Consider the following 27028-nt stretch of genomic DNA (forward strand, 5'->3'; position numbering starts at 1 on the left):
TATGGAGACCCCCTGAGCACCAGGTGGGCACTGGGGAGACGAGGCCACAGGCACCGCTGTGGGGCTGCTGGGCAGGGGCTGCCCGGCGTACGTCCACTCCAGGGTCCCCTCTGCCCTCCCGCAGCTATCTCATCCGCTCCGACCCCCTGGCTCACGTGGCCAGCAGCTCCCAGAGCCGGAAGAGCAGCTGCAGCCACAAGCTATCATCCTGCAACCCCGAGACTCGCGACGAGACGCAGCTCTGAGCCAGCCCTGCACGGAGCTCGGGCCACCAAGCCCAGGGTCCTCAGGAAGGACGTGGAGGAGTGTGTGAGGACACAGTGGCACTAGCGTGACCCTGGGGATGCCATACTCTGCTCACCATGGCTCCTGGGACTCCTGGGAAGGAGCTCCTCGTGCGGGGGGAGGGCCAGCTCACCCTCGGGTACCTGCAGGCTAGTGAGGAGAGTTTTTTAACCTATTTTTACAGACCGATGCAGTCCACGTCTCTTTACACAGATGTACCGTAACTCGTGACCAGGGCTGGCTGGGAGGGCAACGCGGGGACCAGACGCCCCGCAGGGCCGAGCCCAGGCTGTGCTGGAGGGTGGGGCTGGCTGGGGTGCATGGGGAGGGGAAGAGAACCCAGAACCCAGGAATCCTGCGTGGGCCACACCCAACTCAGAGCCAGCCTGAGCTTTCATGGCCAAGCGGCCTCACTTCCTTCCAGCCAAGGCCTGGGGGCCGGGGCTGCCGTGCTGCACTCTGTGGGGCCGGTGAGGGGCACCCTCTGCTCTTTGCTGTCCTGAGCCCCTTCTGGAAGTCAGAAGCAGCAAAGGGCCCGGGGAAGCCGGGCGTGTGTGAGGGGTGCATCCCCAGGTGCCCCAGAGGGCCCTGTTGCCAAGGACCTTTCTGAAGGTCACGAGCAGAAGCAGAAGACGCCATTTCCTCTACTTCACACTGAACTTTCCCGGCCACGGCATCTGGGCGGCGTTTGGGTGGAAGATGGTGCATTTCCACAGCCCGTTTTACACTTACCTTTTAAAGCAAAGCCTCGTTTTCTAAACCCCTGACTTGTGAAGCACAACTCAGCCTCGGGGCTGGGCCATGTGGGGGGAGAGGACCTTCTTAGCAAGGCGAGATCCCGGGCGGCGGCTGACAGCGGGAGCGCCGCCCTGCGTCCTTTGCTGCTGGTTCCTTACTGGTTGGTACGGTCAGTGCTGGAACCTTCTATTAAACGGATGCATTCTGGAGGCATGAAGTTACAAGTTGCCCTGCTCGTGGTTCCAAGGCTCTCACCCCTCCCAGCCACCCCATTTTAAGGGTTAGAAACACCTGCTGGGGTCCCCACCCCAACCCCACAGGCAAGCTCCCATTCCCCAGCCAGACCAGGACAGTCCTTCCAAAACTTGGGAACCAAATTGTATTTGGCTACTGGTGACTGAATCCTGGTAGCCGGGAAACCCATCTGGTGATGGGGGTCCCAGAGTCCAGGAGGGCTCTCTGGTGAGCTGCCCATCACCCTCACCCCTGCAGCCAGGTGTGTCCCTGGGGTAGGTACAGAGACCCCAGGCTCTGCCCACAGTGGCACAGAACTCATCTGAGGTCAGCAGCTGCTAGGGACCCCCTACACTGGGGGTCAGGGCTGCCCCAGGCAGGGATGTGTGTGTACCTCACCACATCATTTCAGGGTACCCCAAGAGGCTGAAGGGGAAGGACCAAAAGGCTGAGGTGCAGCCCCTCCCCAGTGTCAGGGCAAATGACACAGCTGCTAGAGGGGCCGGCCCTGGCCACACGACTAGCTAGTCCCTTACTCCTGGCCTGCCTGGAACCCTCCTGCTCAGAAGGGGCCCACTAGCCCTCGGTGGGGGACAGAGCCAGATGTGGGTGGTCAGGAAGAGGCTGCATGGATTCAGGACTCCAGAAAGTCCCGGGACCTTGATGGAGTGGCAGCAGTTGATGTTGGGCTAGAGTGGCCAGAGCCTGTCCCAGCAGGGCTGGGGTCTATCAGGTTCCCGGGATCCAACCAGCGGGCACGCCCTGCCCTGCAGTCAGTCACCCTGCAGCAGGCAGGCCGTGTCATCCACACCCTGGCCCCCAGGCAACAGCGGCTGCACAGCCCCTGCAGGGAGGAGAAGGGACAGAAAAGCTGGCCTGGCGGCTGGGATGGGAGGGCCACAGCTCCAGTGGTGGCGGGGGAAGCTGTAGCCCCTGGAACCCTACACTAGGAAGAGCTGGCGTCTAGGAGGCACCATGGGGGAGTCACATGACTTGCTGAGGATTGACCTGCGATGTGGACGGTGTTCCTGGAGTCCCTTGTGGCCACTCCACCACCGGGAGGCCGGGAGGCCTCTTAGCCTTTGAGCCTCTCTCCACGGGTGAGTGGAGTCCCCCAAAGAGGGCTGGGGGCTTGCTGCCCAGGCGGGGCTGGGTGGGCACTTTGGGCCTCGGAGAACATCAGTGGTCCGTTCCCTCCCGCACGTCAGCAACAAGTGGCAGCATGTTCATAATCTCCAGTAGCGAGGCCACTTCAGGTCCAGCCCTGGACATCCGAGGAGGAGGTGGGCAGTCCCTGCTCCTTCACTAACCGCAGAGGATGCCAGGGCCTAGGCCCCCTGCTCTGCCTGGAGCTCATGCGGGCAGCTGTGGACACAGGTGGCACCCAGCGCCCAGCGGCCTGTGAATCCTCCCGTGGGCAAGGCTGGGAGCCAGGGGCTGGAACCAGGCAGGTCCATGACTGTGAGATGCCAGCAGCCAGCCCAATAAAAGCTGCCTGAAGCATCTGGAACCTTCTGTGCTCTCCTTGGCCTCCATGTTCTTCATCTCCCGGTTTAGGGAGTACCTGGGGTACCTCTCTGCTTGTCCCGAGCCCACTCACCATCAGCCCCGGCTGGCACAGTCAGACATCAGGAAGGTGGGTCCCTGCTCCCCCAGCCGTCCTCGTCCACCATCACTTCTCCCAGCCTCAAGTCCGGCTGACCCATCAAAGGTCCCCCTGCAAAGCCTACAGCAAGTGAAGCAGGATCTGAGCAAAGGTTGAGGAACTGAATTCCCTAAGTCATCACTGCCTAGAATGAGCTAAAAGAATTTGTTTTAATGCTCTACGGTAGAATTATTTGAAACACACAAAATTAGTGAGAAACCTGCTATTTTCCTTATTCCTTTTTTAGTTTGTTTGTTTTTATTTTCCTTATTCCTCATCCATCTAACAGAAACCTGTTTGGGCCGGGCGCGGTGTCTCATGCCTGTAATCCCAGCACTTTGGGAGGCCAAGGCAGGTGGACTGCTTGAGCCCAGGAGTTTAAGATCAGCGTGGGCAACATGACAAAGCCCTGATTCTATCAAAAAACACACACACACACACACAAAAAAATTAGCTAGACATGGTGGCATGTGCGTATAGCCCTAGGTACCGAGGAGGCTGAGGAAGGAGGATCACCTGAGCCGGGGAGGCTGAGGCTGCAGTGAGCTGAGACTGCACCACTGCACTCCAGCCTGGGCGGCAGAGTGAGACCCTGTCTCAAACAAAAAAAGAAAAAGAAAAAGAAAAGAAAACTGTTTGCTCAAAATCAGAATACTAACAGTGTATTGGGTGACTAACGCTTACGGGTGAGTGAAATTAAAAGCAACATGAAAAGGGACAGGCGACAGGAAGCGGGGGTTGTCAGTTACAAGTTACCATGTGACCTGAGAAGCAACACAGTGTAACTTACAGGTGGATTTGGATTAGCTGCAAACTCTACAGCAACCACTAAAATATATATACTTATTTTTGTTTTTTTCTCTATCTGAAAGTGTAATTGATATGCTACAAAAGAAAAGACTATGGAATCATATAAAATGCTTAACTGAAACCAGAGAAAGCAGAAAACAAAGGGAGATAGAAACTAAGACCAAGGGCAACAAATAGAAAAACAGTTATGAATGTGGCAGATGTCAATCCCACGAAACCAGTCATCACATTACATGGCAATGCGTTGGTCTAAATACACCAATTAAAAGAGACTGACCAGGCACGGTGGCTCACACCTGTAATCCCAGCACTTTGGGAGGCCGAGGCAGGCGGATCACCTGAGGTCAGGAGTTTGAGACCAGCCTGGCCAACATGGTGAAACCCAACTCTACTAAAAATACAAAAATTAGCCGGGCGTGGTGGTGGGCGCCTGTAATCCCAGCTACTCGGGAGGCTGAGGCACAAGAATCACTTGAACCCAGGAGGAGGAGGCTGCAGTGAGCCGAGATCGTGCCACCGCGCTCCAGCCTGGGCGACAGAGCAAGACTTCGTCTCAAAAAAAAAAAAAAAAAAAAAAAGATGGAGACTGATAGTGGATTTGTTAAGTCCCCAAGTTATGGAGAGTCACATGGCCAGCACGTCAGCCCTCCTCCACCTCCCGCACACACCTCAGGCCTGGATGTATGTCCAGGATGGAGGGCTTTAAAGAGACCCCTCGGTGGCCCGTGGTTTTACAGCAGGCAGTGTGGCCAGCCAGCTCCCCACAGCCCCAGCTCCTGGAGGGCCCCTGGGGACAGGAAGGTGTCCCGCTCAGCAAACAGATGCTCTCTGTTGGAGAGGTCCAACCTGGTCAGGTGCGCAGGCTGCCACAGGCACCCACGGCAGGTGGCACAGCTGGTTGGAAGCCAGGAAGAGCTCCTCCAGGCAGGTACCTGCTGGAAGGTGCCAGGTGACAGGTGGGTGATGCAGTTGCCTGAGGGCGCATGTACCTCATTCGGTGGGAAAACTGAGGCACGGCCCCTTCCTGGCCATGCCGCCTGCCAGGTATCCAGGCATTGCCTACCATGATCAGCCCCTGCACTGCCCCCAGGTCCCAGAAAGCTGCCGTCTCTGCCCCACAGCTGCCTGGATGGTTGTGTGTGAGGGCCAGGCTCCAGAGGCCCCCACCTTGCCTGCGTGGAAGGTCCAGAGGACCTGTGAGGAGCACTGAGGCACGGCCACTGCAGAGCAAGGGCTTCTCCGTGAGCAGAGGAGTCAGGCAGGACCGAGGACAGAGGATGCTCAGAGAGCAGCCGGCCCAGCCCCTCCACCTGCCCAGAGCACCTCACTGCTCCACTTGCCCTGGCATTCCTGAAAGCAAGCTGCAGGGGGGCCACAGGGCACCAGGGGCAGTCCCACGGAGCCCCCAACTCACACACTCTGTCTACTGCTGTGACTCCCAGCCCGCTCCAGAGGACAGCAGCCAGGAGCCCTCCTGACCTCTGAGGAGCCCAGATCCCTGGGGGACTGACAGCGGCTTGGCCTCCTGTCTGCTGAGCACCGCCAAGCCTCAGCCCCAACCGCGGAGCTCTGCACTCTCCCAGGATGCCAGCTCCCATCCAGCTGTTCCTGGGCCGCTGCCCTCAGCCCGCCCTCTGGCACCACCTCCACACGTGAGCTCACGCTCTCTTTCTCTTCCCCTCTGAGTAGCTGAGCTTCTCCAGCCTTCCCCACGTGCCGTCCTCTCTTCCTCACCCCACTCCCAGCACCCCCCAAAACGCACCCTGAGTCAGGCTGACTCCTGGTCACTGAACCCGAAGGGTGCTGCTGGTTCTCACCTCACGTGACCTCCACTGGACACTCACCCCACCCGCCCTCTGCAGAGTCTGTCTTGGCCCCCGATGGTCCTCACGCGGCCCCAGACTACTGAGGTTTGCCGGTGCTGGCCCGTCTACCAGCTCCTCCAGAAGTCCAGCCCCACTCAAGTCTGGAAACTCATCAGCCCGCTCCACACTCCAGGTGGCTGTCCTGGGGGCACCTCCGCTCCCCGTGTCCAAGCCGATCCGTCTGTCACACCCTTGAGACCCCATGTCCTCCTCAGTGTCCCCCACCCACACCCTGAGGCCACCCGCTGTCTCTCACACAGGCACTAGGGGGTGCCCCTGCCCTCCCCGGCATTGCCCCAGCCGGGAAACGCACCCCTTCCTGTGCCTTGGGCCCTCTGTCTGTTCTCTGTAATGAGAGCTGACCTTCATCTACCCTGCCACCGTCTAAAATCCTCGGGTGCATGACAATACAGTCCTAAACTCTGAGAGTGGCTGTGAGTTCCTCCTGGGGTGGGCCTGGGGACCTTGGCCACAGCGCCTGGCACCCAGGATGTTCATGAAAGACACTGATGGCTGCTTGGGACCAGGCTTTCTTTCAGGCATGCGTCACACATGGCCACCCCCGGAAGGCCCTGGGAACAGCCTGACCCTGGCCATGCTCCGATCTCCATCCCCACAGGAGCTGTCCAGGGCAGGCCCTGCCCCGTCCCTCGATTCTTTGCTGCAGCCAAGACCGGCCGTGCAGAGCACTGCGTGCTGCAGGCAGGACAGGTTTGCAGGAAGCAGCCCACGGTGGCACCTCCACACACCAAAACACCAGCTCTGCGCCGCAGTCTCCAGTACCACCTGCCCGGGCAGCATGCATTGTCCCCACCTCCCACTGCCCTCCACCCACCCTGCTTGGGCCCTGCTGGGTGGTGGACAAGCCCTGCCCAGTCTCAACCTCTTCTGAGGCTGTGCCTCCTCCTCCCTAAGGACACCCTCCTGCCTCCTCCTGCCCCCCTGGGGTCCGCACGCTCCAGTGCCTCGCCTCTAACTTCCATCCTTAAGTCGTGAGCCGCACCTCCTCTCTCCGCCACCCCTCCATAGTGCTGCAGCCTCAGGGTCACATCTCTGTACTATCCATGAACTTCAACACCCCCCAAATGCCGTGAATTAATGCAAGCCACCTCTGGCTGGGACCCCTGTCTCCAACCCTGCATCACACCCAAGAGCACACCCAGCCCTATTCCAGAACGAGTGAATGAATGAATGAGTGAATGAGTGAATGAGTGAATGAATGAATGAGTAAATGAGTGAGTGAATGAGTGAATGAATGAATGAATGAGCAGAAGGACAAGTGAATGAACAGATAAGTGAGCGGAGGAGTGGGTGAGTGTATGGTCATTCTGCTCAAAATACAAAGTTCCAAAGGCCAGATGGCAGCTTGTGGCCAGGGTCCTTGACAGTGTGGCCCTGATTATTCCTTACAGTCTAGTCCTCCATCCCCCACCACCATCTCCCAGCCTGAGAAGGCCACCACTCTAATAACAGAACAGTGAGCAGCAGGCACTGGCCATGATTCCCAAGCCACCTGCCTACGGCCACCTCCCTTGGGTAGCAGCTGCCGTGGTCCTGCTCAGTCCACCATCATGTTGCCACTTGGTCACCCAACCGGCCCAGACTTCCACGGATGGTGCTTGCATTAGGACTCACGGGTCACTTAGCCCAGAAGGCACACCCACTGCCCTGACCATCAGTCCTGGGACCTCCCATTCCTGCATCCTTCCACAACCAAACACCTGCCCAGACCAGCTCCTCTGACCTCCTTGTGTCCTGCAGCAATGGAGGCAAAGGATGAGAAGTCACAGACAGGCGGTACCCACACAGAAGCTGGGCCCTCAGGGAGAATGCCCAGTCACTTCCAGCCACCCGCTCAGCTTCCACTTGCTGCTTAGTCCATCGACGGCTCTCCCTTCCTGCCCATGTCAGTAGCAAAGCCTCACTTTACCACGCAGTCCTACTGTCCCATCCCCTCACTTCCCCCACGACCTTTATCCCTCTGAGCACTCGCAGGGGACTCACTCTGCCCGGTCCTGGCAGCTCAGTTCTCCTAAGGTTCACACAGGAGGCCCCTGAATGGTCATCACCCCAGGACATGGCCCCGGGGACCTCGGGTCAGCTCAGTTCTCCATTTCCCGCTCGTAGTTCTCAGGAACGACTGCAGCCTGTGCTGGGAGTGCCACATCCTCAGATGGGAGGGGCTGGCTGGACAGTCCCCCTGGAAGCAGGACATCCTTGCAGGCTTTAGCCCAGTGAATAACGTCGCCGCCCTGGGGCATAAAACCCAGGGCGGCTGCTTTTGGGGGCCGTTCAGCTGCAGTGTAAGTGGGGCACATGCAGAGGAGACTCCGTCCTCCTCAGGCAGTTTTCCTGGGCCTGGGGGACAGGCTTGTGATGAGTCTGAAGCTTCTGTTGCCCTTTGCTGCCTGTCTATGAGTCATACGCCTGTTCATGCAGCTTCTGTGTGTGTTGGAGGGGCGGTGTTCTGTCTCACCACAATCAGACTAGTTGGTAATCAACACACAGCAAACCTGTTTTGCAATCCCCACCATACAGATGAGCAAACAAGGCATGGACAGATCTGTCACTGGGCCGGTGTCTAGCTGCAGAGGGAACCGACATTCAGTTCACGCTCACCACCTGCCGTGACCCAGTGGGCCCTCCGCTGTCACCCTGCCAGGAGCCCCTCAGGAGCCTGAGCTCCTCAGCATCGCACACTTCTTGGCTTCTGCGAAGACTTCTTCATCACCTCCCAACCAACCCTGGTCAATTCTTTGGGTGTGGAAAAGCCCAATCCACCTGCCTGACCTTCCTCCACCAGCCTGCAAAGCTCAGACACACCAGGCTGTGTGCTCAGCGCCGCACATCCAGCCCACAGCAACTCACTCCACGGGTGCTTCCAGTACACACTTAGGGATGACCAGGAGAAACGCAGACTTGCCACGTGCTGCGGACCCAGGGACGTGATGCCCCAAGTCCTGGGGAAGTGAGGCAAGGGCACTGGCCTTTGTGACTCCTTCCATCTCTAGAAATCACATTATAAAATTATTAAAATGACTGACAAGAGTCGCCGGCACCCACTTCATTATTTTGCTTCGTGACTAACATAGGCAACTCTATTCCTTGGATGGCTTTCAAATATTTCACTTTTTATCTTTTTGAGACTGGGTTTAGCTCTGTCGCCCAGACGGAAGTGCAGTGGTGGAGTCACAGCTCCCTACAGCCTCAACCTGTGAGGCTTGAAAGATCCTTTTACCTCAGCCTCCCGAGTAGCTGGGACAACAGGTTAAGCGCCACCAAGCCCGGCTCATTTTTGTATTTTTGGTACAGATGGGGTTTCGCCATGTTGCCCAGACTGGTCTCCAATTCCTGGGCTCAGGCAATCCTCCCACCTCAGTCTCTCAAAGTGCTGGGATTACAGGTCGAATATTTCATAATAAAAAATAGAAATCCCGCGAGGTCCACCTACCTTTGGCAACGTGGCTCTCCAAGCAGGGGACGTGCTGCCTACACGCGACCTCAACGGTGTCCCTCAAAACCACAGGTGGACGTCCTATCCCTGGTGACGTCCGTTATGGGCTGAACGGTGTCCCCCAAACCGACAGGTGGACGTCCATTCCCTGAGGATGTCAGAATGTGATTGTCTTTGGAGACAGGGTCTTTAAAGAGATAATTAAGTTAAAAAGAGGCCACCGGAGTGGACCCTAATCCAATCTGACTGATGTCCTTATAAGAAGAAGAAATTAGGCCGGGCGTGGTGGCTCATGCCTGTAATCCCAACACTTGGGAGGCCAAGGCGGGTGAATCACGAGGTCAGGAGATTGAGACCATCCTGGCTAACACGGTGAAACCCCGTCTCTACTAAAAATACAAAAAATTAGCCGGGCGTGGTGGCGGGCGCCTGTAATCCCAGCTACTCGGGAGGCTGAGGCAGGAGAATGGTGTGAACCCGGGGGACGGAGCTTGCAGTGAGCCGAGATCGCGCCACTGCACCCCAGCCTGGGCGACAGAGCCAGACTCCGTCTCGAAAACAAACAAACAAACAAAAAAGCAAAAAAACTATTAGACCTCTACGGGAAAAACTATCAAGCTTCAAGAGTTAAATAATGAAGCCGCACCAAGTTCACGGATCCAGGACCCAGTACGATAAAGATGTCAAATCTCTCTAACTTCAAGGCAATCCCAAACCAAATCTTTTGATTACTCAGGGTAGGGGAGGGGAGGCTGGAGGTAGAACCTGACATGCCAAGGGCCAAGAATATCCAAAACACTCCTAGTGGAAGCAGCTGGTTTACCGGAGAGCGAGTCTCATTATCAAGCGACAGGAATCCGGACCCTGCCTGTGTGTCGCACAGACAGACGAGTAGACTGATTCGCTTCCTGTTGCTCCTGTAACAAACGTAGTTGACTTCAAACACCACAAACTTAACAGCTCTGTAGACCAGGAGTCCAACAAATAGCTGAGTTGAGATCCAGGTTATCAGCAGAGCTTCCAGCTTTCTGGAGACTCTCCAGAGAATCTAGAAGCCTTTCCAGCTTCTAAATGGCTCACAGCCCCTCCCTCTATCTGGAAAACCAGCAGTCTGCAGCTCTGTGCTCTCTTCCGTGCGCCCGGTCTTGCTCTGTCCTCTGCACCCGTCCCACACTTGAGACACCCTTGTGATGACATGGGACCCCCTAACAGTCTAGGCTGATCTCCCATCTCAAGATCATCTGATTAGCAACCTGAATTCCATCTTCAACTTTTTTTTTTTTTTTGAGATGGAGTCTCGCTCTGTCGCCCAGGCTGGAGTGCACTGGCCGGATCTCAGCTCACTGCAAGCTCCGCCTCCCGGGTTCACGCCATTCTCCTGCCTCAGCCTCCCGAGTAGCTGGGACTACAGGCGCCCGCCACCTCGCCCGGCTAGTTTTTTTGTATTTTTTAGTAGAGATGGGGTTTCACCGGGTTAGCCAGGATGGTCTCGATCTCCTGACCTCGTGATCCGCCCGTCTCGGCCTCCCAAAGTGCTGGGATAACAGGCTTGAGCCACCGCGCCCAGCCCATCTTCAACTTTGATTCCCCTTCCCTGTGTAACAAAACACCCAGAGGTCAGAATATGGACATCTCTGAGGGTGCAGGGAGAGCACTGCTCTGCTCACCAGAGACCAATAGACTTGAAGTACAGAAACAAAACCACAGCAAAACTGGCACTGCCAAACAGGGGAGGAGGGATGGCGTATCCGAGAAGTGGCTCTGGGATCATTAGATACCCTCATAGAAAACAAATTATATGGACTTCCACCTCATTCACAAGCCCGATAAAAGCCAAATCCAGGTGCGTAATAATAGGCTGAAATATCAAAACCCAAAGGAAAAAAGAAAAAGGTTTAGAAGGTAGTTTCAAAAATACCTTCGTGACTCCGTGGTAGGGAAAGAATTCTTTTTTTTTCTTCTTCTCTGACAGGCAGTCTCAATCTGTCGCCGAGGCTGGAGTGCCGTGGCACTGTGTCAGCTCACTGCAACCTCCATCTCCTGGGTTCAAGCAATTCTCCTGCCTCAACCTCCTGAGTAGCTGGGATTACAGGCGCCCACCACCACGCCCGGCTAGTTTTTATATTTTTAGTAGAGATGAAGTTTCACCATGTTGACCAGGCTGGTCTTGAACTCCTGACCTCAGATGATCCACCTGCCTCAGCCTCCCAAAGTGCTGGGGTTACAGGTGTGAGCCACTGCACCCAACCTAGATTTCTTTTTTTTTCTTTTTTTGAGACAGAGTCTCACTCTGTCACCCAGGCTGGAGTGCAGTAGCATGATCTCCGCTCACTGCAAGCTCCGCCTCCCGGGTTCACGCCATTCTCCTGCCTCAGCCTCCCAAGTAGCTGGGACTACAGGTGCCCACCACCATGCCCGGCTAAGTTTTTGTATTTAGTAAAGATGGGGTTTCACCGCGTTAGCCAGGATGGTCTCGATCTCCTGACCTCGTGATCCGCCCGCCTCGGCCTCCCAAAGTCCTGGGATTACAGGCATGAGCCACCGCGCCCAGCCTAGATTTCTTAAACTCTAATAAGAACATTGACAATCTGGCCACATAATCTTAAAAACTTCTGTGTATCACCAACAAAAAAATTGAAGAGCCACAGAATAGAAGATACTTATACCTTCTGTATATTGTCTTTCAAAAATTTATCTTCTGTAAATTAATTAGGAAAAGATGACTCAGGAGAAAAACAGGCAAAAAGCTTGTACAGACGTTTCACAGGAGGAAACTCCATGACCATAAAAAGATGTAAATAGGCTCAACTTCTGTTGCCATCAAGAAACTGCCAATCGGCCGGGCGCGGTGGCTCACGCCTGTAATCCCAGCACTTTAGGAGGCCGAGGTGGGTGGACCACGAGGTCAGGAGTTTGAGGCCAGCCCAACCAACATGGAGAAACCCCATCTCTACTAAAAATACAAAAATTAGCTGGGTGTGGTGGCGGGCGCCTATAGTCCCAGCTACTCAGGAGGCTGAGGCAGGAGAATTGCTTGAACCCAGGAGGCAGAGGTTTCAGTGAGCCAAGATTACACCACTGCACTCCAGCCTGGGCGACAGAGCGAGACGTCTTTAAAAAAAAAAAAAAAAAATGCCAAAGACACTGGGCAGCGCATGGTGCATCTCAAACGCCAACACCACACAGAGGAGCCCCAGCTTGGCATGTCCGCTGCTCACAAAAGGAGAGGTGCCCTGTCATCTTGATCGCTGGAAGAAGTTCTACGGATCAATAGGGAAAAAAGCCCACCCAAATAAAGCAACCTCATTAAAAGTGGGCCAAGGAAGTGAATGGAAATCTCCTAGAAGCAGCAGCGTGTTAGGCCCATCCCCATTTGAAAAAACAAGTCAACCTCCCTAGTGCCCGGACCTCCCCAGTGCCCGGGAAAGGAACAGACAAAGCAGTGACAACCCACACCACACCCACCAGTCCAGGAAAGTCCAATCCTGGGGCCCTGAGAATCCCACACGAGCCCAGCGCATCCCAGCCCCCAGCCAGCGCTCCCAGGACCTGGTCTCAGGGCTGGAGACAGGCTTGGCAGAGCAGTGGCGGTGCCAGGAGGGGCCTGGGACAGGGCACGCTCTGGGCAGATCTTCCCCCACCTGCAGAGACCCAAGTGCGTCCAGGCTTGCTTCATGAACCACGCAGGGAGGACCTCGAGTCATCCTCAGGTCCTGGACTCCACCACAGATGGGCCAACAGCTCCTCTCCTCCTGCCGCTTTCTCAAATGGCCACCCCCATGAGCTCCACTGAGGCCCAGACGTACACCCCCACCGGTGCTGTACACACTTCAACATCTTTGAAAGCCGAGCATCTTAACATCAACAGCGTGGCATAGTTTCATGGGCAGCATTTCTTTCTTGGTGACACAAAATCATGATGCATCTTAAAATGAAAGACATCTTAGATTCCGTGAAATACGAAGTCGTCACCGGACACTGCTATCCTCATCTGCCTGTGCACTGGCCGGCCCGTAAGCTCCAGGAGGGCAGGGCTGGTAAGCACTGGTGCAGGTGCATCTGCTCACGCGGTGACGCCGGTGTGGGATGCACGGTGTGGAGAGGGGTGTAGCCACTCAGAGAGTCTGGAGACACCAACAGCCATGTGCTGTGGGGAAGGGGCAGGGCAGGGCAGGGCAGGGCAGCTTTTTGTTCTGTTCTCTCCTGTGCACTTCTGAACTGTTTGCACAGTTGATACTTTCAAGGAAAGCATATATATATATATCTCAAGGGCTGTGTATGCAATCAATTCACTTCCAGTGCAGGGCAAGGATATTAACTCCAAAGGAGAGACGGCAGCCCAGAGCTTCCTGCAGGGCACCCACCTGGGTGTGTTCCAGGAAGAAAAGGGGCGCCGGCTCCCACCACAGCCCCAGCCAGGCTTGTGGGAAACCCCCCTCGCCCCTTGCCTCGCACTTCAGAATGAGGCCTTTCCTTTGTACCGTAAATCTCCGAGGCTGAAATGCTACTTCTGTAGGGCTTCTAAAACAAGATCTACATTACCAGTTTTTATTTGAAAGCATAGAAGTCAGGCCTACAGCTTCTCAGTAAATAGAGGAAAACCCATTTGCTTCTGAATTCTCAGACAAAAAAGAAGATGCAGACTGGGCTTGGTGGCTCACGCCTGTAATCCCAGCACTTTGGGAGGCCGAGATGGGCGCATCACCTGAGGTCAGGAGTTCGAGACCAGCCTGGCCAACATGGTGAAACCCCGTCTCTACCAAAAATACAAAAATCAGTCAGGCGTGCTGGCGTGTGCCTGTAGTCACAGCTACTCGGGAGGCTGAGGCAGGAGAATCACTTGAACCTGGGAGGCGGAGGTTGTAGTGAGCTGAGATCGTGCCACTGTACTCCAGCCTGGGCGACAGAGTGAAAGTCCATCTCAAAAAGAAAAAAACAAAAAGCAGATCCATCTTCAAAACAATAAATGAACCCTCTACCACCCACTTTCCAGCTGGGTCCACACCTCGCCCAAGTGCTCTGCAGGGAGGACGTGGCTGGTGCTGTCTCTAAGGGACGGAGTATGGGGAAGTGATCCTCAGCCTAATCGCCAATCGTCTGCTGTCGCCCCCTCCCAGCACCAGGTCGAAGTCTGCACACTCACAAGACTGCTCCACCCACAACAGACTCCTGGGGACGAGGTGCCAAACACAAGAGTGTGTTCACAGGCGGCGTTTGTGACACGGCTGCTCTGCAGGAACTGCTAGCCTGGCACGCGGTGGGCTCTGCCCTGTGTACCCCCTGTTCCTCGCTTGACGTAGCTCCTGTGCCTGCCACACACACCCCACCCCCCCCCCACACACACACACACTCCGCCCAAGCCTCCTCCTGAGGAAGTCAGTGGGAGGCTGACTGGAACAGCCCTCTCCAGTGTGCCCAGCCCAGGATTAGGACTCTTTAACCACCAGGTTCAGAGTGCCACCGCCTCACCCCATGTCTGGCCTGCTGTGTGCACCGGAGCCCTCCAGAGGGCGCTCCCGAGCCACTGGGCACTGGGCGTGCGCACAGCCCACGGGCCCTCACTGCTCCCGGAAGGCAGGGCTTAGGCCAGGAGCCCGACGGTCTCCACTGTTCACAGTCTTTGCACCAAAGGACTTGAAGTTTTGCAGCTTAGTTTAAAAACCCAATTTGTAGCCAAAATAGTCACATAAGTGGTGATCTCATTTCTTTTCTTTCCCTAACAGATAGGCCCACAGTTATTAAGGCTAATTTTGTCTGACTATTCGTGGATACCATTCCTCCCTGAAAAATGTTCCCCCTTCCCTTGAGAACATGGTGGCATTCTTACAGCAAGCGGGCTTCCAGGCAGAGCCTCCACCAAGACCAGGGCCCAGGACGGCATCCTCACCACGCACTGACTGTCCCGTGTGCCGGCCACTGGCACTCACCCAGCACCCGCAGGGAAGATGGCCCGGCCTCTGCCCACTGGCCCACGGCTGCTCTCTGACCCAAACTGCAAAGCTCAGGGTGGTCGCACCCTCCCCTTCGCCTTCCGCGGCCACCACCACATCACCACATCCTGTGGGCTGCACGGGACGCTGATGTACACAACACAGGCTTCCTCTGCTGGAGGAGCGAGGGCGGTGTCGCTGACCTCACCCCAACAGGAGGCTTCACCGGCTTTTACCAACACCTCCTGGTGCAGCCACCACGATCTAAGAGCCAAGCACAGCCCACCAAGGAAAAGGCACCGCTGTGCGGCCTGCGGATGCGCATGGGTCCCCGCGTCCCTCACCTGGCTGTGTGCCACCTGGGGCTACACTGTCCACCTCTGGCCCTTGAAGACTGTCATGGAAGAACGACAGCAAAAGTCATCCTCAAGGAAAATAAACATCAAATGCCCAGGTCTGCAACCGGCAGGTCTGCTCCAGGACCGAGTGTGCAGCCAGCCGGCAGTCGGGAGTAACTTCCCCAGGAATGACAATGCTTGTGCCCCACCAAGTTGATTGCCTGGGATGAGGAAACACTACCCAAGAAACAACGCGGCAACCTGCAAGCTGAACGAGAGTCCGACCTGAAGAAACATACACAGAAATAATGTCAATAATGGAACAGAAACCCGCGTGCCCACCGGATGCCCAACACTCTGCCTTCACAGCACCTCCAAGGGGCCACAGGAACTGTCCAGCTTGTCAGTCAACCTTGCCAGGCCGACTTGTACTGGCAGTCAAATGTCTACTAAAACAGAGCAAAGATATGTATCGATAAATAGAATTTAGGAGCCAAATGTTACAGGGGGGAACTTTGGTGACAAATACTGGGAACCACTGATTTTAAAACCAGAACACGTACTTTGCCAAAAGTTTATTGGGCTGGATGCTGGGAATCTGCTTTTCTCTAAGTATGTTCTACTTTAAACTTTGAAAGAATAAGGATTGCATTGTAATGAAAACAAAAATTTACCACCTGGCATAAAAAGAAAAAAAAAAAAAAAAGGTCTCCTGGAAAAAATGGAAATTAGAGAGATTTATCAGTTCAACTAAAAAATCAAGTTTTTAAAAAACCCAATATGTATTTATTTATTTTTGAGACGGAGACTCACTCTGTCACCCAGGCTGGAGTGTAGTGGCGCGATCTCAGATCACTGCAAGCTCCGTCTCCCAGGTTCCAGCGATTCTCCTGCCGCTGGGACCACAGGCGCCCGCCACCGCACCCGGCTAATTTTTTGTATTTTTAATGGAGATGGGGTTTCACCCTTTTGGCCAGGCTGGTCTCAAACTCCTGACCTGTCAGGTAATCTTCCCACCTCAGCCTCCCAAAGTGCTGGGATTACAGACGTGGGCCACCACTCCCGGCCTTAAAAAACTCAAGACTTTAAATGCCCATCCCGAAGCATCAGCACCCCATGGTGCACACCGACGCAGGCCCAGGGGCTGTCCGGGGAAGACACAAAGCAAGCACCCACTGGGGTCCTCTGGGCCCAACTCCAACAGCTGATACCTCTGCCAGCACATCTATCGTACAGGAGTCTCCATCCATCCAACCCACCTTGTTATTAATCATTTCAACTATAAAGGGAACTTTTCATGATAGCATAAAACTAGAAGGATGTGTGTCATTCTTGCCACAATGAGAGAGAAAGGACATGAGATCTCCAACTGGGAGTAAGCAAGCTGGGTGCAACGTGGGCTTTTCTCAACCTTGCCCTGTGGCAGCAACATGGGTCCTGCAAGCATCATCCCTGTGTGCTCCCGACAGCATGTCTGGAGCCCCGTTAGTGGCAAGCCACACTCAGAGCAGGATCATCATCCTCCTGCAGGCTGTGTGCACAGATGAAGCCAACACGCTATGCACATCTGAATGGCAGGCCACACCCTGAATCTCAGGCTGTCAGAGCTAGAGTATCTTAGTTTGCAGTTCGGGAGCATCATTTACCAGATGAAAAAAGAGAGCTACTGAGAAGTGGCTCCAAGGCCAAACTGGTTAGTTGCTGACCATCATCGTGATACTAGCGTAGAAATTCATTTGTATGGGAAATGTGGTTTAATACTTTTGAACCAGAAGCAACCCAAATTTTTCATTGCAAATAAATGTTCTACCCTGAAACAAATCACTCAGCAATTCATTCACAAGTTTTGTGCCTGGGCTTGTCTATGTGGAGTCTGCTAATCTATTCCTTTCCCCTGTCATTCATTCCCATTATATGTTGCTTTGGCAAAGTATTGCTACATGAGAAATAACTGGGGAAATTTAACTTGCTCTTTCTAATGGAGAAAGAACAAAATGAGGCATCTGCAAACAGCTTGCAGGTGGAGATCACCCCTCTTCTAGATGGTGGAGGCACGAGGGCACTCACTTCCACAGCTGAAATTTACTTTCCTAGTTCATAATCCTGAAAAACGGCACGAGAAGGAGAGAAACTTGCCATCTGTACGGCAAGATGCTCCCGGGAGTCCAAGTTTCTTACAAGAGCAAGTTCGGCTCTCTGAAACCTCTAACAAACCCCACAGCCTGGGCCTTCAAATGTGATAAATTGTAGCAAATGGAGACTGTGAATGACAGAGTACCCTACATGGCTCCGCTGGTGACGTCCAAATCCGCTGGTGATGTCCGAACCCCCTGGACTGTCCTTAAAAATACACCAGAAAAAAACTCTAGACAACAGCAAGGCACCCACTCAAGCCCTGTAAGAAAAGGCAGCTGTGAAAGTCAGAGATGCAGTCCTGGGTGTGTCTCCTTCCCAGTAACACAGACAGACTTGATCAAAACAATGGTGGAGAGATACAGCTACTGTCCTTTTCAAAAACATTCCCAGAAAAGGTGAAATGCAGCTGCTGTAGAGATGCCCGTTGGCACTTCTCACAAGTCAAATCCCATTGCACAAAATAAATCACAATCAAGTGTAAAACATTCTCCAAGTTGATGAATTTTTAACAGAAAATTTTATTTCAATAAATATTTTGCCCTCCAAGTGACAACTACAATTTCAGGGAGGTAAAAGTATAACCTAGAAGTAATTTAGAATTATTCCACTTTTCAATTTTGCCTGAGTGAAGAATACAGTTTGGGCCTGAAGTCTGCTAAGAGACTGCACCGCAGTGACACGCATAGAAAGTCAAAAGGACACATGGAAAGCAGTGCGTTTGGTGCACGCACACAGCCATGTGCACGCACACGTGTGGGTAGAACGTATCTGCACATACACGTGTAAAATAATAGGACTCACACAAGTTTCATTTCTCTTTCAACCCTTCTGGGCTCCCAGAATTCTAGCATTACCAAGGATTTACACATAAACTTCGTCATACATTGAATCATTTGGTTTACACTTTCTTTACAAAGTGATATCCTAAATGGGTAGAGCAGCTTGTCTTAAATAACAAGGTTAGAATTCTGAGAGGCAAGGAAAGATGTGCAAGCTTTCCGCTGAAAGAAATTTGCAACGAGACACAAACACCACTGCAGAGGCTTTGAAAATGGCAGACACTGATAACAGAGCTATCGGTCAGTGTTATCAACTGCAAAATCATGACTTTCCCACCACCCAAGCCAGAAAGGCCCAAAAGCACCACCACGAAAATTAATCCTGTGTCCGAACCTTTTCAAGACAAATTAAAAGGGCTGCTGTGTCCAAGCATGAAGAATGCAGGGACGTTTCTGTCAACCATTAGGCCAACAATGGCCTGGGGACTTGGGACGTCAGGAATGTCCGTGCCATGTTGGTGCTTACTCGCAACAGACAGTGAAAAATCCCACATGCTCAGGGACAAGTTTCAGGATGTTCCACAAACTGACGCATTCCATGGAGAAAATCCAGAATTGACTCAGAAGTCCCATGGGAATGCAATTTCCCAGCTCTATGACAGACATTTTCTAGCTCTTCATTAAAAATAATCCAATTCCACTGACTTCAATAGGGCCATGGTAAAAAAAAAAAAAAAAAAAAAAAAAAAGTGAAACTCCTATAAAGCAAGGAGTTGGTGTCGCCTGGTCAGAGAAATGAACCACAGCAACCTCACACATACGATTCAATGTAAAGCAAATTAGTTCATCACTTTATTACATCTTAGTGCTTTCTTAAAATAAATACGGTAATATCATATCAAACATACAGTGAGAAATGAAGCCCACGTGTGAAAGTATGGTAACAGAAAGCTCACTCAGGATGTGTGACTCAGCACTTGAGAAATCATACAGCCTTTAGTTCCCTATTTACAGGACAGAGAGTGGCTGTGTTGAACACGATATATACAAAATCGCAAGAGACCGTCCTTTTCTTCAAAGGACTGAGGAAAGGGGAATAAGACCTGTAATTCCTTCTAGCCTTCTGTACCATGTTCCCGCCTTCCTTATGTACACAACTCACGTTTCTTATCTAAAATTATGTAACAGTTACACTTGTCTCTAACTTTTTCTCCCTATTGATCTTTAATTTCTTCTGCAGTTCGAGATAGATTCAAGTAACACTCCCAAGAAAATATGTGCAAAACTAATGTTAGTGGCTCCAGAATCTTCCGGCAGCTGGTCAGTTGCTGCAGTGTCTGGCAGCTGTGGCTAGCACGCACCTGCTCCCGGGAACGTCCGCTCCGCAGAAGCATCAACACCATTGGGACCAAGGCAGAAAGCACCCAAAGCCATCCACTTACTTGGAGTTCTGAAATAACTGCAAATAACCACTTGTTTTCAAATAGGCAACAAAACAAAATTATCCATCTACACGGAAAAGAGCATGCTCCTCTGAGAGCATGCAGCGCTTCCAGATGCAGAATCCAGACAGGACAAGCCGTGACCTAACAAAACCACTAAAGGGACTGTCAGCTTAAGTGCATCACCTTATGGGACAAACATGCTCAGAATGAAAAATATTCTACTTCACCAAAATCTGTCTTTATTAAAGTGAACAAATCATTAGAGTACTATCCGAAACTTAATTAATGACGGCTGCAGTTGGCTCGGCTTGCCTACTTTAAATGAAGCAAACATCAGCTCCTAGTGCCATTCCCCATCCTCATGACTGTGTGCCAGAAATCATCATCTTCACATTTGTAAACATTATTTTAGCAGAAGACAGATTTTGCAGATTTCAGTGCTTTTAGTGAACTGGTATTTTCAGTAAACTTTTTCTGAGCAGCAAGGGATAAGAATTTTTTTTCAGAAATCTTAGAATTGAATATAAATGTTGGCAGTAGACACAATCAATAAGTATCATACAATTTCTCAAATGAAAAAGATTTCCCATTATGAATTCCTTTGCTATAGACATTCAAACACCCCAAGCCAAGGTTGAGCCTCAGTCCTACAGTCACATGAGATTACAGCTGGCCAACATGAGGGTGTCAGGCAATGTGCAAGGGGGTGAGGTGAGAAGCGAGAAAGCAAAGTGGATCACATCTAATCTATGCTGAAGGAGAACTTCAAGTAAGGGAGCTCCGTGGCCTGGGACCTCGCTGTGAACACCCTCCTCCGGGAGCCTCAGTGGTCAGTGGTGGCCACAGCAGTGCGAGCTACTGCAAAGGCGGCATCTACTCCCCCATCCTCGCCCTGCCTGGCATCCTCTGCGTGAGATGAGCACTGAGAGAAGGGTTTTCTTCTGTTGTCTAGAAACGTCTTTGCAAAAGGTCTGTGACTTTGCACACTTCGTACCCAAATAGATGAAAACAATAAATAAGGACCCCGTGGCACCCTCTGGATGCCAGCCACAAGGGCGTCATTTACGAGTCTGGGTCACCCTTCGGACACCGGCTGCACCGGGGTCATTTACGAGTCTGGCCCTTCTTTGGCACTGCGGGCCGCTTGGGCTGCCACAGGTGGTTGTGGATTGTGAGTGCATCCACACTGACAGACATGGTTTTGGCTGGGATCAAGTTAAACTGTTTTCGGTCTGAGCTGTATTTATACAGCTTGTCGATCATTTTCTTGGTGATGTTCTTTGGCCCCGTGCCAGTGAGTTTGTAGATTTCCTCAGTGTCAGGATAGTAGCAGTAAAGTGCCCTGAACTGGCAGCCAGCATCACGAAACAGTATGATGTAGTGATTGGCGTCACACTTCTCCAGCTCCTGTGTGGAGAGAGAAAAGAGAAAGAGACAAACACTTCAAGGCCACTCCAATCGCCATGAGTTAGGCTCCCACAGCGGCTCAACCGGCACTGCTCCGTGGGAAGTTCCCCCACCTGTCACCTACAGCCTGCCTGTTGTAAACCATTATGGCAGACCGTCCTAGAGCATGACATGCCACTGAGACTTGACTTAAGAAGTCTAGGCAAGCAAGGGGAAAAAAATGCTTTTACAATTAAGTGGAAAAGTATATGAAAAGATGCTCATCATTAGCCACCAGAGAAATGCCAGTCAGAAAGAGACGCCGCGTCATGCCCACAAGGACAGCTGGAACACAGAAGCAGGGCGGTAATCAGCGCTGGCGAGCCACGGGGCTCGTTCACTGCCGGGAGGATGCAGAGCACAGCAGCTGCTGTGAAAAACAACTTGGCCGTTCTCCAAACTGTCAGGCAGTTACCGTGGGACGCAGCAATTCCTCTCTCACGTATGTACTCAAGGGAAATGAAAACACACATCCACACAAAACACTGCATACAAATAACAGTACTATCCCTCACAGGCCAAAAGCAGAAACAGAAACATCACACATACCCCCAAAAACATGTGCACCTGTTCTGTATTGATCAAAAATGTTTTACGCAGAATCAACCCAAGTGTGCATCAGCAGATGACGAGATGAACAGTACAGGGTCCGAGCATGCAATGGAGCATTACCCAGCTATGAAAAGGAACGGAGTCCCGGTACACATTACACTGAGAAACCTCAGAGCATCATGCTAAGTGAAAGAAGTCCAACCCAAAAGGTCATATAAATTATGATTCCATTTATATAAATGCCCAGAACAGACAAATCCATGGAGACAGACAGCAGACTGGTAACTGCCAAGAGCTGGGGCGCAGGAAGACGAGGGGAGTGACTGTTCACGGGGGCGGAGTTTCTTTTTGTGAGGATGAAAATGTTCTGGAATTAGGCGGTGGTGATAGTTGTGCTATTCTATGAATGTACTAAAAACCAATGAATGGTATAGTTTAAAAGGGTAAATTTTACGGTATATGAATGATATCTCACAAAGCTGTTTGGGCCGAGCGCGGTGGCTCACACCTGTAACGTCAGCACTTTGGGAGGCTGAGGTGGGCGGATCACTTGAGGTCAGGAGTTCAAGACTAGCCTGGCCAGTATGGTGAAACCCCATCTCTACTAACAATACAAAAATTAGCCAGGTATGTAGTCCCAGCTACTCAGAGAATCACTTGAGCCTGGAGGGGTGGAGGTTGCAGTGAGCTGAGATCGCATCACCACACTCCAGCCTGGGCGACAGAGCGAGATTCCATCTCAAAAAAAAAGAAGAATCTGAAGTAAATATGACAAACCGCTGATGCCTGTCGCAGTGTTTGTTGATTGTATTCTAAACTTTAAAACATATCTTCAAGTGTTTTGGTAACTTTTAAAAACAGACCCTCCACATGCCTGGGAATGGGAGCACATGGGTCTGCCCCAGCAGTTCTCCACATGTGGCCCAGGCGTCCTGAGGCCTTCCCAGGAATCTCAGGGTCAAACCCTTGACCTCGAAAGGCTAAGGCCTCATTGCCTCTCACGAGTGTGCGGAGGAACCTTCCCAAGGTCCTGGGCCGTGTGGCTGTAATGGACGGAAGGCACGAGCGGCTGAGATGTCAGCCCTCTTATGTCAATGCCACTCTTCTATTTATTTGCCTTTAGAAAAGTTACTTTTCATAAATACACAATGTAACAGCATATAATGGGGCTTATTATTTTAAATAATATATATTTTTTAAAAGAATCCAAAAGTGTATATATAATACTGATTTCAACCCTACAAACACTGTGTTTAAATATGAACAGAATTAGATGCCAAAAAGAAAGAAACATTTAATTTGTAGGGGCAGTGGGACTGTGGGGAGTGGGGTTCATCTTATTTACTTATTGCTGCCTGTGCGGTAAGGAAGCATGTGGTGCCTACAGCTTACGTGGCACAGCTGAGATGGCTGCTGTCCTGTCTGCTGGGCAGCCCTCAGCGGGCGCCTGGGAACTTACTATCTGCAGAGCTCCCAGTCACTCACTGGCTGACAGGAGGGCCTCCCTGAGTCTCAACTGCTGGTCCACACGCTAACGCTAGTTTCCTCCCAGGCATCAGGCACACTGCTGCACAATGGGAAAGGGGTGTGCCTCGTGACCAGCCCTCAGCGAGAGCTCAGGGCATCCAGTTTCAAAAGGGCTTTCCATGGCCCACAGGCTGCTGTGGATCTGCTGCTGGAAGAACGAGAGCAGAGAGAGCTGCACAGGGTCTGGCCCTGCCTCTGTCTTCTCCCTCCTCACCCCGTGGCTCTGGCTCCCTCCACAGTGCTGGAATAAATCTAAGCCATGGGTCGACTCCACACTGAGGGCCACGAGTCGTTCCAGTGCATCTCCACATGCAAGGTGATCCTGGGGGCCACTGATACAAGGGGCCAACCACCTCTCCATGTGGAAATCTAAGCAGGAAGGGCATGACCATGGCCGCTTCTGTCCCCAGTCCCATGGGACCTGCCTAGGTTGGAGCCACTCTTAGTCTAGATGATCTTCACTACCAAGAAGAACACATCCGTTTTAAAGTGGGTCACAAATTCCGTATGTCACTTTAATTTTTACAACCAAACCAACTAAGGACCAGGGGTTAGTCTTAATTATTAAAAAGCAGAATTTCTGGTGGGTGACAGACTGTTGCATAATTTTCATTCACAAGCCGCTGTATCCCAAGGTCAGCAACTTAAGGCCACACACGGGCCTGAATCTGGGGCGGGTGCCAGTGGCTCTGCCTCCTCTCCCCTGGAATTCCAGTCCTGCCCCTCAGGGGCCAGCCTAGACCCCACGCAGGACCCTCAGATTCCTGCTTCCAAGCCCCTCCCTGGGCATGCACACTGTGTGCTCCGGAGTCCACACGCTCAGCAGGTGCACGCCTCCTCCCACCCTCCCCGCTCCGTCCTCCCCACCCCACCACTCCGGCCCTGGCCCCTGTTCCTCACTCACCACCAGGCTGCCTCCCTGGCTTCCCTGCTGACTGCTCTGATCTACTGGGAAGGGCAGGTGGGTTCCTGGCTCTCCTCTGCCCACACCTGCATCCACTGTCTCACTCTGAGTAAAGCTGAGTCTTTCCTCAGCCCACAGAGGCCCCACACAGGGATGTAGCCTCTGAACCCCGCCCTGTCCTCCTGGGTGTTCCTCCAGCACAGGCTCGCTGCAGCCCCTGGACCTTGGCACGCCTCACTCCCACCTGCCTGGAACGGCCTTCCCTGAAATCTGCATCCTCCCTAGCAACTCTCGTTCATCAAAGATTTGGGGTGTTTTCTTGTAGAAGGAATGCTTAATTTACAAACATTTTTTACTTCACATAAAAACTGAGGTTGAAACGTGATACTTGCCTCCAATATGGAATTCTTGTGGGGTTCATTCACTTTTCCAGCCAGGCAGCAATGGGATATGGCATTGTGAATAATCGGCTTGTTTGATTTGCTACTGGGCTCCTTAAAGAGCTTGGGACCTAAGAAATGAGGCCAGGATTGGCAAAATTATTATTTCAAGGCACGAACACGCACACACAAAAAAAAACCAACGATGTCTTAGAAGCAAGCAATGGGTAGGCTGAATTAAAGATATTTATGATTATTTAAAAATGGGAAGTAAAAGTCACTTAAAATTTATTCAAAACAATTTTAAGTTACAAACTTTTAGACAACTAAAGACGAAAGTAATCAATAATTTATCCCCTTTCTAAATTCAGTGTCTTAACTATAAAAAAAAAAGACAAAACCAGGAAAAAACCTTGTAAAAAGTCTAAAGTTCAAAGGCCCCAGGACAGACTCCTCAGCCACAGCAACACCTCCAGTTCACCGTGCCCTGAGCCCACACCTGCTCCAAGGGCAGCTGGTGAGAGCCCAGCACTCCCACCACTCCAGGGCTCTGCCACTCCCGGTCTCTGCCACTCCCGGGCTCTGCTGCCCCCAGGTCCGCTGCCCCCTGCACAGCAGACAGCAAGGCATATGGCTAGGAGGGTAAGGCAGGACTAAGAGCTTCTACTAAACTACATGCCAATTTCAGCACCAAAGAGCTAAAAATAGCTCTCTTTCACTAAATAAAACATCTTTGTTAGAAAAATACTTTTTAGACCAAAACAGAGAACAGATATTGAAAGAGCCAGGCAAAGGCATGCGGCCATGCCCACGATGACCTCTAAGGAGGGTGAAGGCCGTCACCTGTGTACTCAGCCACCGAGGCCAAGGAAGACGCTGCCGACGCGGTCTCCCAGTCTCGGTCTGTGCTCCTGCTCGGGTTACGGCTCAGTATGGGCAGGGCTTCCATCGATTCCACTCTGCGGGCAGAAACAGACAAGAGACAGGCAGGTGAAGCGCTGGCTTCCTCTCACCACCGCTGGCAAGGGGCCGGCCCGCAACAAGGACAGGAAGCACATCAGCAGGGGAGGAGGCTTCCAGTGACGGTGGGGGCTCGAGTCGCCACAACCCCCACACAGTACAGACACTCCGAGCAAACTACAAAAGCAAACACTTCAGGTACTAGGGAGTGATGAGGACAGAGGGGAGTCAGTCCTTCAACGAAGGGGTTCACCTCCACGCAGCCCTTGCTCGAGGCACCGCCCCCTTGAGCAGGGCACAGGCACAGGACAGGGCACAGTGCCGCTGGCTCAGGAAGCCAGAGGATGAAGTTTGGACCACTTGTGCTGCTGCCCAGCCAGGAATGAGGCCTAGGGAAGGAGGGGCCACAGTGGGCCGAGTCTGAAAACCTGGGCCCCAGTGACTGATCCCTGGAAGGCCTGAGCTCCACCCTGCAGGGAGTCTCCACTGAGCACCAAAGATGCCAAAAGGCCGAACACAGCTGCTCAGAGATGTCGGCTGCTGCTCTCACAAAGCAGGCAGACAGTGCTGGAGTCTGAAGCCAGCCACGGTAACTGACCACCAGAACAAAACCCAAACAGAATCTGCAGTCCCTCCGAGGGATCCGCCACAAAGCCCAGAGACAACAAGGAGTCACGAGTCGGGTGAAGAGACAAGAAAACATGGTCCATAGGTGCAGACAGAACAGGGGCCACACGGTGTGCACATAACAATAAAGGGACACATGGGCGGGGGAGGCCCTTGCTCCCACAGGAGCTGACAGCACACGTGGAGGAAGCAGTGAGCAGGAGCTCCACAGTGATCACTAAAGCCCTTGTGGACAGTTCCGTGAGGTCCAGACCAGTCTCCAGCCTCTCTCCCAAAGTTACTTCCTCACCACAGGAGCAGTCCTGGGGCCCACCTGAGAGGCTGCGTTGAGAAAGACACACGCTCACTTCTGGGCTGCTCAGTCAGAAGCGTGAGGCCCCAGTCTCATCACAGGAAACCGAAACTGAGAGGCAGCCAGAAGGATAACTGACCTGTGGTTACCAAAAGTCAAGGTCCAGAAAGGCACAGAAAGGCTAAGGAACTGCTCTGGACGGAAGGAGACTAAAGGGACATGGCATTTCAAGGCCATTCGTCACCCCAAACCAGATCCTAGACTAGGGAACACCACGGTTGTCAGCGACACTCTCGAGACAACTGAGGACAGCTGAATGGGGACCGCAAATTGGATGAAAGTGCTGGCTTGGTAACTGATTACACGAGAAAACTTCCTCGTTCCAGGAAATACACACTGAAGTATTAAAGCAAAAAAGGCCCAACATCTCCAACGGAGTGGTTTTTTTCTGTTTGGTTTTCGGGTTTTTGGCAGCGTCTTACTGTCGCCCAGGCTGGAGTGCAGTAGTGTGAGCACAGCTCACTGCAGCCTCAACTTCCTGGGCTCGAGCGATGCCACCACCTCAGCTTCCTAAGTAGCTGGGACTACAGGTGCATGCCACCACACCCAGCTAACTTTTTTTGTATTTTTTGTAGAGATGGGGGTCTCACTCTGTTGTGCAGGCTGGTCTGGGACTCCAGG

General features: G+C 52.6%; 2 protein-coding genes across 7 annotated transcripts in view; one reads left to right on the top strand and one right to left on the bottom strand.

Annotated features, from left to right (window-relative positions):
- Positions 1-1240, top strand: part of KCNT1 (potassium sodium-activated channel subfamily T member 1) — a 92276-nt gene extending 91036 nt beyond the window's left edge. Inside the window, exon 31 of the mRNA XM_073022092.1 lies at positions 125-1240. Coding sequence (XP_072878193.1) covers positions 125-245 — 121 coding nt within the window. The 3' untranslated portion in view covers positions 246-1240. The remainder of the gene's footprint in view (positions 1-124) is intronic.
- Positions 1241-17933: 16693 nt separating this feature from the next.
- The window catches only part of CAMSAP1 (calmodulin regulated spectrin associated protein 1), a 103792-nt gene continuing 94697 nt past the window's right edge, over positions 17934-27028 (bottom strand). For all 6 annotated transcript variants that reach the window (XM_037987010.2, XM_008005665.3, XM_037987011.2 and 3 more), the window contains 3 exons: positions 25312-25427; positions 24481-24599; positions 17934-21066 (listed from right to left, as the gene is read on the bottom strand). In XM_037987010.2, the coding sequence (XP_037842938.2) occupies positions 20764-21066; positions 24481-24599; positions 25312-25427 (538 nt within the window). In that variant the 3' untranslated portion in view covers positions 17934-20763. The remainder of the gene's footprint in view (positions 21067-24480; positions 24600-25311; positions 25428-27028) is intronic.

This window comes from Chlorocebus sabaeus, chromosome 12, assembly GCF_047675955.1.
Source record: "Chlorocebus sabaeus isolate Y175 chromosome 12, mChlSab1.0.hap1, whole genome shotgun sequence".
In the NCBI taxonomy this organism is placed as follows: Eukaryota; Metazoa; Chordata; class Mammalia; order Primates; family Cercopithecidae; genus Chlorocebus; species Chlorocebus sabaeus.